This window comes from Pagrus major, chromosome 9 (assembly GCF_040436345.1).
Source record: "Pagrus major chromosome 9, Pma_NU_1.0".
Lineage (NCBI taxonomy): Eukaryota > Metazoa > Chordata > Actinopteri > Spariformes > Sparidae > Pagrus > Pagrus major.
This window is the reverse complement of record NC_133223.1, coordinates 5,071,420-5,084,936: the sequence shown is the minus strand read 5'-3', so window position 1 is coordinate 5,084,936 and position 13,517 is coordinate 5,071,420. Positions and strand designations below refer to the sequence as shown.

Here is a 13,517-nt window from a genome sequence, read left to right as displayed (position 1 = left end):
TAATAAGAAAGCAACCAGCTGTAAATCACTACCATGTGAAATATACTTTTCAACCTTTTATTTTTGTGTCCAAATTCTAAATGTATGTACTAGTTGTTCCCTTAAAAATGTCTCTCAATGAAGTGAAAACTGTTTTATCCATAGCATGAATGTACATTGCTGGAAGCCATAGAAGGCTCTACAGCGGGTGATTAAAACTGCTCCCAGAACATCACTGGTACCATCTACAGAGCATCAGTGATAATGTTGAAGTTAGATGTCTGCACAGAGCCCAAAGATACTAAAAGACAACACCCACCCAGCCACAGTCTGTTCACCCTGCTGCCATCTGGCTAAATATACAGATGTACCTGCTGCCGTACCACCAGACTACAGAGCAGCTTCTTTCAAAGACACAAAGAGTTTCAATTTTACTGCAAATGCATACTGGACCAAAATATCGGTGTTCAGTCTCCTTGATTTCTAATAATCTGTATCAGTATCGGTCCTGAAAAAGCCACATGGGTCGACCCCTATTTTTTATTATAATCCTACAATGCAAACAAACAAACACACTCATAAAAGCGTCTGGATGTATATAAAGCCTTAGTCACACCACTAATACTCATCCTCCTGCTATTCCAGCCATGTTGAACTACCTGTTTGGGCACTGAGAGTGCTGTGGCTGATGACGTGCTTTGACCCAGATTCACAAAGCTTGAGAAGTATGCAAGTGTGCTGCGAAGGGGCTAAAAACTGATGAGTGTGCGTGTTTGTCTGTTGTCAGGTTAATACACAAGGTGTGGTTTAACTGTGACACCTGTGTCATTGTGAGGATTCATCGCTGCGCTGCTTGAGTTGTTGTTGTTTTAGAGAGAAGAAAGGATTGGAACTCAGTAGGTGTGTGTGTGTGTGTGTGTGTGTGTGTGTGTGTGTGTGTGTGTGTGTGTGTGTGTGTGTGTGTGTGTGTGTGTGTGTGTGTGTGTGTGTGTGTGTGTGTGTGTGTGTGTGCTCACCTCGCTCCGAGATGCCACGGCGCGATGGAGAGGGGTGAGCCACATGTTATCTTTGGCATTGACCCGCGCCCCTGCAGAGAACAAGGAACACAGAGTAGAAAGAGGAGGGGTAAGCAGGGCACTGATGAGGTGTCAACTTGACCAGCCAAACTTGAGCTCCAGAGCTGCATCAAAATAACATTTGGTGGGATACACAGGCTGCAAGTTCAGTGAACTAACATTTCAGTCCTATAAAAAAAACTTTTAATGGCATATAGACTAAAAATTATCAAGAAAAGTGCTCCAAGGGTTGAAACATTTCAATTTGTAATATTATATTTAAAGGTGAAACTCCAGCCTTATCCAGTAACTAAAAAACTATATAAGAAATCATCAAGACCTTGAATTTAGGCAATTTAATGTCATAAATAAAATGATTGTTGCTGCAGATGCACTGTAGGCTTTATAAGAAAGGTTTTCAGAAGCAAGAACAGCTGATACAAGATGGAAGGAGATGAAAACACAGAAATGAGAGCAACAATTTTACCAGAGAGGATGAGGAGCTCTGTGATTTCAGCATCGCCCAGGAAGGCTGCTGCATGCAGCGGGGTGCGCTTCTCTGCATCCTGAGGGAGGAAGTCAGTGAGTTAGTACTTGCTTGTAATATTGGTGAGGTACGGCAGGGTTTCATCCCAGTGACAATATAATACCCCAGTTATGATTTCAACACCAAAGATTTAGATTTCCTCATTTTCCCAAATCAGAGCTGGAGTATATTTTTTATTACTTGAGCCTAAAATCAGCCACACATGAAATACGATCACATCAGTTAATAACACAAAAACTGATCAAGTATTCAGTATCAGCTTTCAGTAACTTACTGTCCTTTGATATGCAGCACTAGAGTCAGCTGAATGTATACAAAGCACTGGTCCACGAGCCCTTTCACTGATGGGTCATTTTATTGGTCCTCACAGTTCATGTCATGGATTTTCTTCAAAAGGATCATATCAAAACATCTATTAAATTCATGGGCCCCTTCAAAATCCTATAGCTATACTGCAAATACTTGTTTAGAGAAGATTTTTTTTAAGTTTGCCCCTCAGAGATAAATTTCAGCATCTTTGTGATTCTTTGTATGTGTATTCTAAACCTCACCAACTGCTTATTTTTCTCTTTATCGGGTTGAACTTCCTGAACATCCAAGAGACCCTAAGGATGATTCTCAACATGTATTTATTGAAATAGTTTTTGCTGAATATTTGACAGTAATCAAATTAATAACAATGAATCATTTTTTTACTCAGCGAAGAATCTGTCTTTTTCAAAAATTGAAATCTCCATTAGTTTTCACTTTATTGCAACCAAATGTGGATTCTATGGACAGTTAATGTAGTTCTATCACATGTAAAAGTGATTTCGACCTGCATAAAAAATAGAGTGCCTCAGATCGCACTAAACAGATTTAGAGCTGAACATTTTTCAGACATAATGACTATATTTTTCCAAAAAAGGATTATTTTTTTATTACCCAGAAACCACGCTACTATAAGTGCTCATATTAATTGCATAAAAAATGGCAAGGATGTTATATTGCTCCATCATTTAACATTTTTTTGAAAATAGCAAATTGTTCATACTTTCCAGAAGCTGTTATATTACATTCAGTGGTTTTATTAAATAGGTAGATACATGTACTGTACATCTGTACTGTGTTGACTTTGAGGTTTTATTTTGTTGTGTGATACCTATTGAGCCTTCTTCTAGATGTCATAGAACTATATTAATAATACACAGAATCAAAATTTGGATGCAAGAAAATGGAAACTAGTGCAGATATTAATTTGAAAATGACAGATTGTTTCTTAGGGTAAAAAATGATTTATTGTTATTAATTTGATTACTTTAAAGATTCTGCAACAACTGTTTAAATGAAACGTCTTGTTCAGCACAAATCTAAACCCGACCCAGTGAAAAATAAGTGACTGGTGAGGTTTACAATACAAAGATACATCACAGAAATAAAATTTAGCTCTGAGGACCACACTTCAAAAACCCAAAACTAAAAAAGTATTTGGAGAGTACAGGAGAGTAGGATTTTGTGAGGTCCAATTAATTTAATAGGAGTTTAAACCAAACCATGACATGAACAGGGAAAAGTTCTAAAATTCTGTGTGAGTTGGCATTTAATGACCCATATATAGTGCAGGCTGGAATTTGACATCGCCTCCTCTGACTGAACAGAAGAGGCAGTGAGATCAGTTCACAGATGATGAGCTGAGGATCAGTGTCAGGGCGATCAGTGTCAACACATCCATTGTTCTTCTCAGGCATCTCACACACACAGCGCATCCCGATCCAGATGACCACCCAACATGTCCATGTGACAGGGCCAAACGCAGCCTCTCCAACAAAAACACTTCTAACGTGGACAATGACAGTGACGTGGGAGCCCTTTAACAGGCCGCCATCACCAGACACAAGAGACTAAATACAGCAGAGAGGAGAACAGGACAGCAGGCGAGCCTACATCCTGTGCTGCTCTGGTACAAACATGTGTTCTGCATCTACGCCCATATGACCTGATGTGAATAAACACATGCTCTGAACTGTGGTTTTACTGACTCTTGACCTGTGGCCCTCCTCCCTTCACCCTTGGGTGCTGGCTACAACAGGAAGTTGGGGCTGAAGAGAAAGGAGGGGAAAAGACGATTGCCACTGAACTGGGATTTTATTTTCCTAAAAGCAGATGTTTTAGTAGAGATGGATCTGGATTTGCATTGCTTTAGATAATGATTCTGAGTGTAAGAGAATATCTGAATCCTGTGTATCAGACATGTACATTTGTAATGGACATACAGGTGGTATAAATATAAGCTGCTGTGGCACCAGCTATTGGCAAAATCCCAAGTCATCTAAATGTCATTCTCCAAACTTTGGTATCAGGACACTGAGTTAACGTTACATATTTACAAGATAACATGTCTAGTTAGGAGATGCTGATCGGGAAATTATGAGATATAACCCATAGCTGCTGTAGAAATTACGCATATTGTAATTATGAGATTTTTTTTTTTTTTTTTTAAAAGTTACTCGTTTTGTTTGTATTGTGCGAGTGAGCAAAAAGACAAATGGGGCCAAAAATATATGTAATATAATGTACTTTCATACAGGAGTGAATCAGTTTTTGAATCAGCTGGAAAATGCAGTCTTTGGATTAAGAGCAGCAGACTTTTAGATGATTGCCCACAGCATCTTTGACCATCTAACCTGACCAATGTCTAATGTCTGGTCGCAGGACAAGGAAATGACTGATGTGGTAAATCAGTGACTGTTGTGCCCACATCTTTACAGAGACCTGTCTCCACCACAACATTCCGGATCACTGTTGCACTCGATGAGCGGACCGTGTTCAGAGGTGGACTCTGTGTTTACATCATTGATGCTTGATGCTCAAACACAGTCAAAGCTGATGGACAGTGTTTACCTGATGTGTTAAGATGCCGACCGAATTATCATCACCATCTTGTTGATGGTGATTCTAAACTGTGTATACGAGTGTATACGTGTTTATGTATCTCTTTATAGCCTAAATAACTGCATATACATTGTGTGTATGTGCAACATGAAGTAAAAACAAACGTGTCTATCTGACACCTTTATCTTCTTGGAGACACTGTGTGTGTGTGTGTGTGTGTGTGTGTGTGTGTGTGTGTGTGTGTGTGTGTGTGTGTGTGTGTCCTCACCAGAGCGTTGATGTCTTCAGACTTGTATATGAGCATACGGATCTCTTCAGGGTCTCCGCTGAAGATCGCCTGGATGAGAGGAGGCTGTGGAGAGGAGGAGAGAGAAGACAGAAGAACAGTCAGTGGAGAGACATTCGACACATGACCAGAGGCAACATGTAAGACATGCAGTGCACGTGATCAATTTAAACAGTCAATGAATATCTCGAAGTGAGGCGACGTGACGAAATGACTTGTTAGGGGGGAATATTTCCTGGCATGATCCTTCCCACGGTATATGGCTGTGTGTGTGTGTGTGTGTGTGTGTGTGTGTGTGTGTGTGTGTGTGTGTGTGCGTGAGAGCAGATGTTTGACTTTAGGCTGCTTTGTTTACAAAGGCTGGAGCAAAGTAGGGCTACTATGAGACTGTAGCCTACTATACACTGTATACAAAACTGTTCTTAATTACCAACAAGACTTTTTAAAACTCACGTCTTACATGTAGACAGGACTAGTGCTGCAAAGAATAATTGATTTATTGATCAGTTGTAAACTATTAAATTAAACAGCAACTATTTTGATAATCAATTAGTCAGCTTGAGTCATTTTTAAATCTTTTTTTTTCTAAGTTAAAAATTCTTTGACTCCTGCTTCTTAAATGTGACTAGATTCTGTTTTCTTTCCTCCTTCATGACAGAAAACTGAGTATCATCAGCTTTGTGCTGACATTGACATTTTCAGACTGAGCAATCAAATAATCGATTAATCGACAAATAAATTAACAGATTTATTAACGCTGAAAATAATTATTAGTTGCATCCCTATACAGGACCAAATATTTTCTGGTATACAGAGAAACTGTTGCTGTAGATAGAGATCCTAAAATAAAATGTCTGTGCAGAGAACACAACTTAAATGAAGGGCGGTGCATGGAGGTCATGTCTCTGAAACCCTTATTTTCTTTCCCAGATCAGATATTAGGTAAATAGAGGCCCTTGACAAACAAATGTACACACACACACAGAGCAGCTATCAGTGACAATCTGCACTGCAGCACTATAGGTTTTAGAGGAACAGATGTCGACGTTGGTTTGGAGAAAATGGCTGCAGTTAACATGAAGGAAGTCGACAACATCATGAGGACTTTACAGCTGACGATCTTTAATTGTCTATTATCAGTAATAGACAATGTGAAAACAATGTGACAATATGAAAGAGAAAACTAGTAATGATGAACCTACAGAGAATTATCAGATGAATCTGCACCTCCCCTCGGCTTTCCAGAAAATGTCAGCTCATTGTTTAGCTCTAAAAAAGCTCTGAAATGTAGAGTACAGTACCGGAGAGACAGTGGACTGACCGCTATGACCTGCAAGGCGAGGGTCAGACAGCTGAAAGGTGTGAGCAGGCTAGTTTGTGCTTGCCTTTCTAGCTTGTCTGCTTGTATTGTAGATGAATGGTGAAGAACGACATTACACAACTGTCCTCAGAAAATCAGTAAAACTTTCCACAGCAAAGAGAAAAAAGCATTAAAGCTACTAATCAACCTGTCGCTTTACTGTTTCATCTCCATCTTGTTTTGACAAATTGTGATTAGAATGTAAAACTTATTTTAAATCATTATAATTACACATACTACAAGTAGCTTTAACTGGTAATGAAAGTCTCTATGTTAAAATTGTTATGCCTCTATATGACCTACAGTACATATGCAAACAAGACCATCAGAAACAAGACTAGCTATTTCTATGTAGTCATTATTATAATTACTCCTAATGCCTGATATTATGTCGGATTCCAACTTATATGGATGGGATACGTCATAAAATTAAAATGATTATTTATGGTGGAGTGCTGAGGTTTAATTGAGAAGTCTAACAGCCTGAGGAGAGAAGCTGCTGTCATCTGGTGGTACTGTACAGCACAAAAACAAAGCTCTCCACAGGGCCGTCAGAATTCACAAAAAATGACTGCTTTAATATAAAAACAGTGGATAGAAACATATTGATATACATGATTTTCAATATTTTCAATCTAATATTGCATATCATGATGAGAATATTATCCCCATCGCTCACTTTACTATGTGGTTGTAAAGTATATCCACTATACAGCTGCATTACCCCACTTTTGTGAGGTAATGTAGCTGTAAGTGAAGATTGATTTAAAAATATACCCTGCATTATCTCGTAACAATAATGTACATGAGTCAATATGAATCTGATCATAAAAAATAACATAGAATTATTGCCCAGCTCTAGCAAAAAGGAATAAAATACCTTCAATTAAAAAAATAGCAACATGGTGAAAAATGGTGAGCTGTTATGAAAAGTTCACATCGGTTGTTATGTGGCTGTGAGTGGCTGGCTCAGTCCTTTTCCACCAACTAAAACCAGTCTAATCTGCTATATTGATTATTTAAACATCTAACGCTGAAAGTCAATGTCAAAGATGTAACTAAGTCTGGCCTCACTTCACTTCCTGTGTGTTTCTGACACCTCCAGCCTCACTTCCTGTTGCACAGTCTCTCTTTCTCAGAAACAAGAGAGAGGAACCACAGAGGAGCGTTTCACTTCTGCTTTAAAAAAAAAAAAAAAAAGAGTACACGTGTATGCACAGAATGACACCACTTCCTCATCTGAACTTTTTTTCTTAAATGTGATTCTGGTGTAATGCCACATCATCATCTTACTCCTCAGTAACCATAAGGGCAGGCAGGTGTCATTGAAATCTTTAGATACTGGTAGCTGAGCTTTACGATACCAAATTATACTATTAAAAAAATCCTTCCAATAGTGTGAACCGGTTCTTCAAGATTTTTTTTTTTTTTTATTTGACTGAAAATGATGAAGAGTTGATTAAATTTGAAGCTGAAGAAGAACTTTGTTGATGTAAATTATGATCTGCTATTAAAAGTCACACTGTAGTTTTTGCAATTTTACACAAACAAGAGCTATAACATATTTAATAATAACATAATTAGTGAGCTTTGGAGGTGCTGGGAGATGGGTTTTATTATTATTATTATTATTATTATTATTATTATTATTATTATTATTATTACCATTTCAAAGCCAGGCAAGCCTTTGTTTCCAGTCTTTATGCTAAGCTAACCTAACCATTTGCTGGCTCCAGTTTTATCTGTCCCACACAGAGTGGTATCAATCTTCTCCTGTTAGTCTCAGCAATAAAGAAAAAAAGTGTATTTCCTAAAAAAACTACTTCTTCAAGACAAAATTGCCATACAAAAACTTTTCTTTACAGAATAGTTTTTGGGAACTATGTTTCATTGTTGTTGTTTTTTTCAGAGAGTTAGAGGAGCTGATTGATACCCACTGATGTTTACTTGCCAACTATGGAGCAGGAGGTGATTAGCTTAGCTCAGCAACAATGGGAGCAGGGGTAAACAGCTAGCCTTGCTTTGTTCAAAGTTCAAAAATACACCTACCAAAACCTCTAAAGTTCACTAATCAACATGCTGTATGTTGGTTGTTTAGTCCATGCACAAACGGTAATGTGGAAATAACCTAATGTTCCATTAGGTGCTGTGACTATTTCTCAGCAAACAGCAGTGACTTTCTAGAGTGTCACAGTGAGACGTACTCGGCAGACAGATAAACTGTTGTTAGCCTAATCAAGACCCAGAGACGGCACACAACACCCTCCAAATCCACAAACTGTCACCTTTCATTCTTAGTAGAATGTGCAAATGAGTGAGCTTTAGCCATATGTTTGACCTTCAGGGAGAGCAGTTTCCCCCTGCTTCTGTCTTTATGCTAAGCTAGGCGAACCTTCTCCCTGCAAACTTAAAGGACATGTACGCCCAAAAATTTAAAATTCAGACATTATATTCTCACCACCAATGGAAAGTCAGGCATAGTTTTGTAGTCCACAAAATATTTCTGGAGCTTCATAGCAATACAGCATTGCAGCATTCCCCTAAACAATTGAAGAAGCTGGGGACGTAAAGGGTCTACTTTAAAAGAGTCCCGCGTCTACTTCAGTTGTTTAGGAGAACTCTGCAACACTGATTTGATGTGAAGCTGCCAAAATGTTTTGCAGACTACAAAACTTCACCCGACTTTATATTATCCTTTAACAAAGAGACATGACAGTGCCACAAATCTTTTCAACCCTCTGAAAGTAAGAAAATACATTTATTTCCCCTAGTTTTGTTCTATTCCTTGATAAAACACAGAAAAAAAGAAAAAGGAAAAAATATTAGGAATCATCTTATCACAAAATAAATAGAGAAACTGTGAATCTGACTGGATATTAAAAGCTAGCTTCAGGTACTTGACAGTTCTGTCCTAAACATATTCCACTTGATACAAAAGTGTTTAAGATTAACACCAAGACTTAAAAAAAAGACTAAAACTTTCCCCAGGATGTCGAACTCAAACTGGTTGAACAGGAGGGAGCAGAGCGACTGGTTTAGACACATCTGTCACTCTCTACTGTGAAACTTCCACCTATTATCATAGCAAGCAATAATTTCATGCCACCTAACAAAGCGAAAGCACATGGCCAAACAGGAATTACGTGGGTGACAGAAAATGAAAGGAGTGAGAGGATGGTGCTCCTTGGCTGAGGAAGTGATTGTCCCGCCTTCATTACTGCCTTCCTTCTCGTGATGATTAGACGGCCAGCACATTTTCACTCAAGCTCACAGCTGTTAAGCAGAGATTCAGGTTTAATCAGTGTTTACTTGAGCAGAGTGATCAGAGATGGAGGGAGGAAGAACACATTTAGGGTAGAGAGTAGTGAATGAGAAAGAAAGGGGGGCTGTGCCTTTAAAGAAGCAGCAAACACTTGGCAGCATATGGCCTCTTTAGCTATGGCTTTCTTTCTAAGTGCTCCACATGCACTCACACACACTCACACACACACACACACACACACACACACACACACATTCTTGCAAGTCTACACGCACAAAAACTCAGCTGGCAACAGTCCCTAGTCACAGTGCTGTGTCTGTGATCGCCATGGGGACTTAGGGAGACTGGTGCTGGCACAAGAAAGACAGGGAGATTTATGGAGTGTGAGCATGAATGAGAACATTCCCTCGACACATACCTCTACGCCGACCAGTACTGGATTTCTGACACAGATAAATATTTACGAACAATAAAATTCTAATATTGATATATTAGACAATATTTGTTTGGAGTTAGCATTTAGCAACAATCCATCAAATGTGGTTTTTACAGTACTTTTATTACCCGTGCGCATACAAGATCTGTTTTTAATGCTTTGTTATATACAAACTTTAAAAAGAGAAGACTAAAATAAAATAGAAATTCAATACAGGAGGGTTCAAAGACACTTTTCCGGTCTCTCAAAAAGTCTGACCCTCATTTCAGTAAACAGAAAAGGTCAAGATAATCCTTTATTGACACCTATTGGGTGTTGGAATAGCAAAGCCTGTCACCCTTCCCCATTTCTGATCTCCCTCTATCCTAATTATGTCTGCTCAGCCCCTAATACTGTGCTGTAATACTAGGGCTAACCAGCCACCTTGCAAAACAAGAACAATGCTGCTATTGATCAGCAGCTGTTAAGGATGCAAACCTTTTTACCTGGAGACTGTTAGCTTTAGCTTCAGTCTCTTTTCCATTGGTACGTGGCACTGAGTTAGAATTATATCATGTAAGGCCATAAAATATTTATTTTGGATCCCTTTGCAAGGTTCTGGTTTTCATATGAGTCAGCTCAAACATTAAAATGTCAGTGTGGGACACACTCTCCAATAAACCCATGAAGCTAATATTTAGCTAGCCAGTTACCATTCAACTTACCAACTACTGACTGTTTCACACTGCAAGTTTTACCATTGTAAACTACATGGGTGCCATGTGAGAACAGATCACAGCAGGAACTAAAGAGCCAAAGTGACACCAGTAGGCTCGATGAGAGAAATGCTGAATGAGAGAATGCATTGAGTTAGGGCCCAGACAGCATCTGTGGCCTGAGTTTCTGCATGTGTCCTGCCCCATTGGCACTAGTCAGCCCTTGTCGGAAAGAAATCCCTCTGATTGGCTGTTCAGCTCAGCGAATCAGTCCACGAGAAGAGGAAGCAGCAGGAGAAAGCGGAAGCCCTTTGAGCCTGTCGCTGTAGTATTCATGATTTCACCCATTCAGTGCAGTTTCTCCTGTTTTTTTACCTCCACCTCTTCACCAGTGACATTTGTAACTTTTTATCAGACATATTCTCAATTAGAAGTGTCTGCATTAGTGAGAGTGGTGTGAAAAAACACTGCTTTATCAGAACAATAGTTTGTATATCCACAGTTCTGAGTCTTCTGGTTTCCCAGTTCTAGACTGACGAACTAGGACTGAGCTAGTTGGCCGCCTGCTGCAGTGTTTGTGGTGTGTTCATGTGCAGCTTTTTGGCTGAGACACAGCATTGTGAGGCGATGCAATAGTTGAGCGCTGTTGCCAGTAGTTCTTTGACGTTGGTTTGATGTGTCTGGACCCTTACAGAAGCTGGCCCGGATATAATGCGGGACTTAAGCTCTCTGCATGGGTCTTGCTGATATCAGCCATGCTCTGCCATCACCTCTGCAGGTTATCGCAATAATTAATTGTTGCAATACACACCATCACATATATTTCCACACAGGGACACTGATAAAAAATTCTCTATAGCCATAAGGCCCAACCAGTGTCACCCAAACCACATTAATAACCAATAACAATGAGTGATGTTGATTCAGGACTCCACTGGTACAGCTGAAAGAACATACAGATTCCCCCCTCTATCTTCTATTCTCTCATTCTTATCCTACACTAAATTCCTCCATCAGATTACATCTGTTTTCATTCCAAACACACACACAGGCTGACCTGTAACACTTAAACATCATATCTCAAGCACAGTAACACACACACATGCAGTACGTCCTGTTTTGTGTCTCCCTCCATAAAAGAAAGCCTGTGCTCCACAGCCATGTCTTCATTTCCTCCGATGCCTGAGGTGACAGGCCTTTAACTACCTCATCTGCTTCCCCTTAGGGTCAACAGCAGGCTTCTGATGCACTCCTAACAGCGGAGTGCTAAATCAAAATCCTCTATTCTGCATGTTAATATTCCCTCTGGAAGTACTTTAAAGGCAAGAAGAAAGATAATCTGAATGTTTTACCTGCCTACAACAGACACAGGAAACAATAGAGGAAACATATGTTTAAAACAAGGGTAAAGGAGAAAAAACACAGGAAATCTGATAAGCGTACATGCGCACATCCACTAGAGACACGCTCTATACGCACAGCAGTGCCGTGGCGGAAAGTCAAAAGTCAACAACTTCCTGTGCTTCCTTTGTATTCTGTTAGTGGAAATATGATGCTTCTACCCAAAAAAAACCTTCAGTATCCTGCATAGATACATCAGTAGTATAAATCATAGGGGGAAATGCCTGTTACAAAAAAAAAAACATCAGCAATTTGTGCATAGCTACACAAAACCAGTTTTGACCCTCATATCTTTTCACCAGTGACCTTGACCCTCACCCCCTACATTCCATACTAAAAATACACACAGGGTTAGGGTTACTATCATAGGTTTAAAAAGATCCTCTAGCTGATTTGCATGTGACCCTCTCTTGATCAGCACATGATGAAAGGCAGCAAAAAAAAAAAAGAAGAGAAAAATCCATAAGCCACTGAGCTGTCTGCTGAGCTGAGGCATCCAGTTATCAGCCAACATCAGCATGTTGTCTGAAAATAACAGGAAGCCTCACAGTTCTGGGTTACATAAAAAAAACTGTTCTTCCCTCCCTTGAAGTTAACGATGGATCTGATATGACGTGACTGACAAAGATGCAACAGATCAAAGATTTCTACCATTCTACATTTCAGGGTACAGACTCTACTGTCTCTTTAGATTCCTGTTGTGTTCTTGGTGTCACTTGTTCATTAACAGATTCACTGAGATCATTTTAAAACAGATGGAAACTTGAACACGAGTCCGTGAGTTTGCAGAAGTGAGACCAGAGAGAAAAGCAGCTCTCAGACTGAAGCTTAGGGAACTGTGGGGTGGCTATCGCTCTAATCATTTCACTGTACACCGCTGATGGGAACAGTATTGGAGGTTTGCCATCTGCCGACCTAACAGTCATGGAGCTATACACCAAATTACAGCTACAAAGAGTCGAGCAAATAATCTCTTTCACCTTCTCCAGTCTGAGGATCTGCTGCCTTTTTTAGTTTTATATTATTGTAAACTAAACATGTTTGGGTCAGAGATGTTTCTCTTTTTTCAATATATTCTATAGACTGAGCAATTGGTCAATTCATAGAACATACATCTACAACTTAAACAATAAAGAAAAGATGTGTTAGTTGCAGCAGCCTGGCAGCAAATCTAAACCATTTCAGATATTTGAGCTTGAAAGTTGATTCTTGACCTTGACTAAACAATCTTGCAGTCCAGGGACTGAATCACACAGTCCTCCTCAGCCGACAGAGTTGAGCATTCCCCGTTTGTCATGAAATTGTGGATGTTCTAATTGTTCCTGTACACTTAAGCATTAAAGCATATTTACAGGTCTTGGGTTAGTGCATATAGAGTGGTGTAGCAATGGCATATTTGTGGAGGCTAACCCGGAAGTTAGCATCGCCCTGGTTGCTTCGACAAAAGGCCTATGACATTTTTGACATTGTAACATAAAGCCTTTAGCAGTCACTGGTCTAGCATTACGCTCTATAACACTGCTGGACTCATTATGGTCAGTCTGAAAACAAATTATCAAAATTGACACAGCAGGACTAGAGCTATCACCATTTTTATTCCATGACTTCTTCTTCCTTTTCAAAAT

At 39.4% G+C, this 13,517-nt stretch overlaps 1 protein-coding gene across 3 annotated transcripts in view; it reads right to left on the bottom strand.

The window, feature by feature from the left end:
• The window catches only part of ankrd44 (ankyrin repeat domain 44), a 45,384-nt gene that overhangs the window by 30,566 nt on the left and 1,301 nt on the right, over positions 1-13,517 (bottom strand). For all 3 annotated transcript variants that reach the window (XM_073473413.1, XM_073473415.1, XM_073473414.1), the window contains exons 2-4: positions 4,721-4,804; positions 1,522-1,600; positions 996-1,066 (exon numbers count right to left, since the gene is read on the bottom strand). In XM_073473413.1, coding sequence (XP_073329514.1) covers positions 996-1,066; positions 1,522-1,600; positions 4,721-4,804 — 234 coding nt within the window. The remainder of the gene's footprint in view (positions 1-995; positions 1,067-1,521; positions 1,601-4,720; positions 4,805-13,517) is intronic.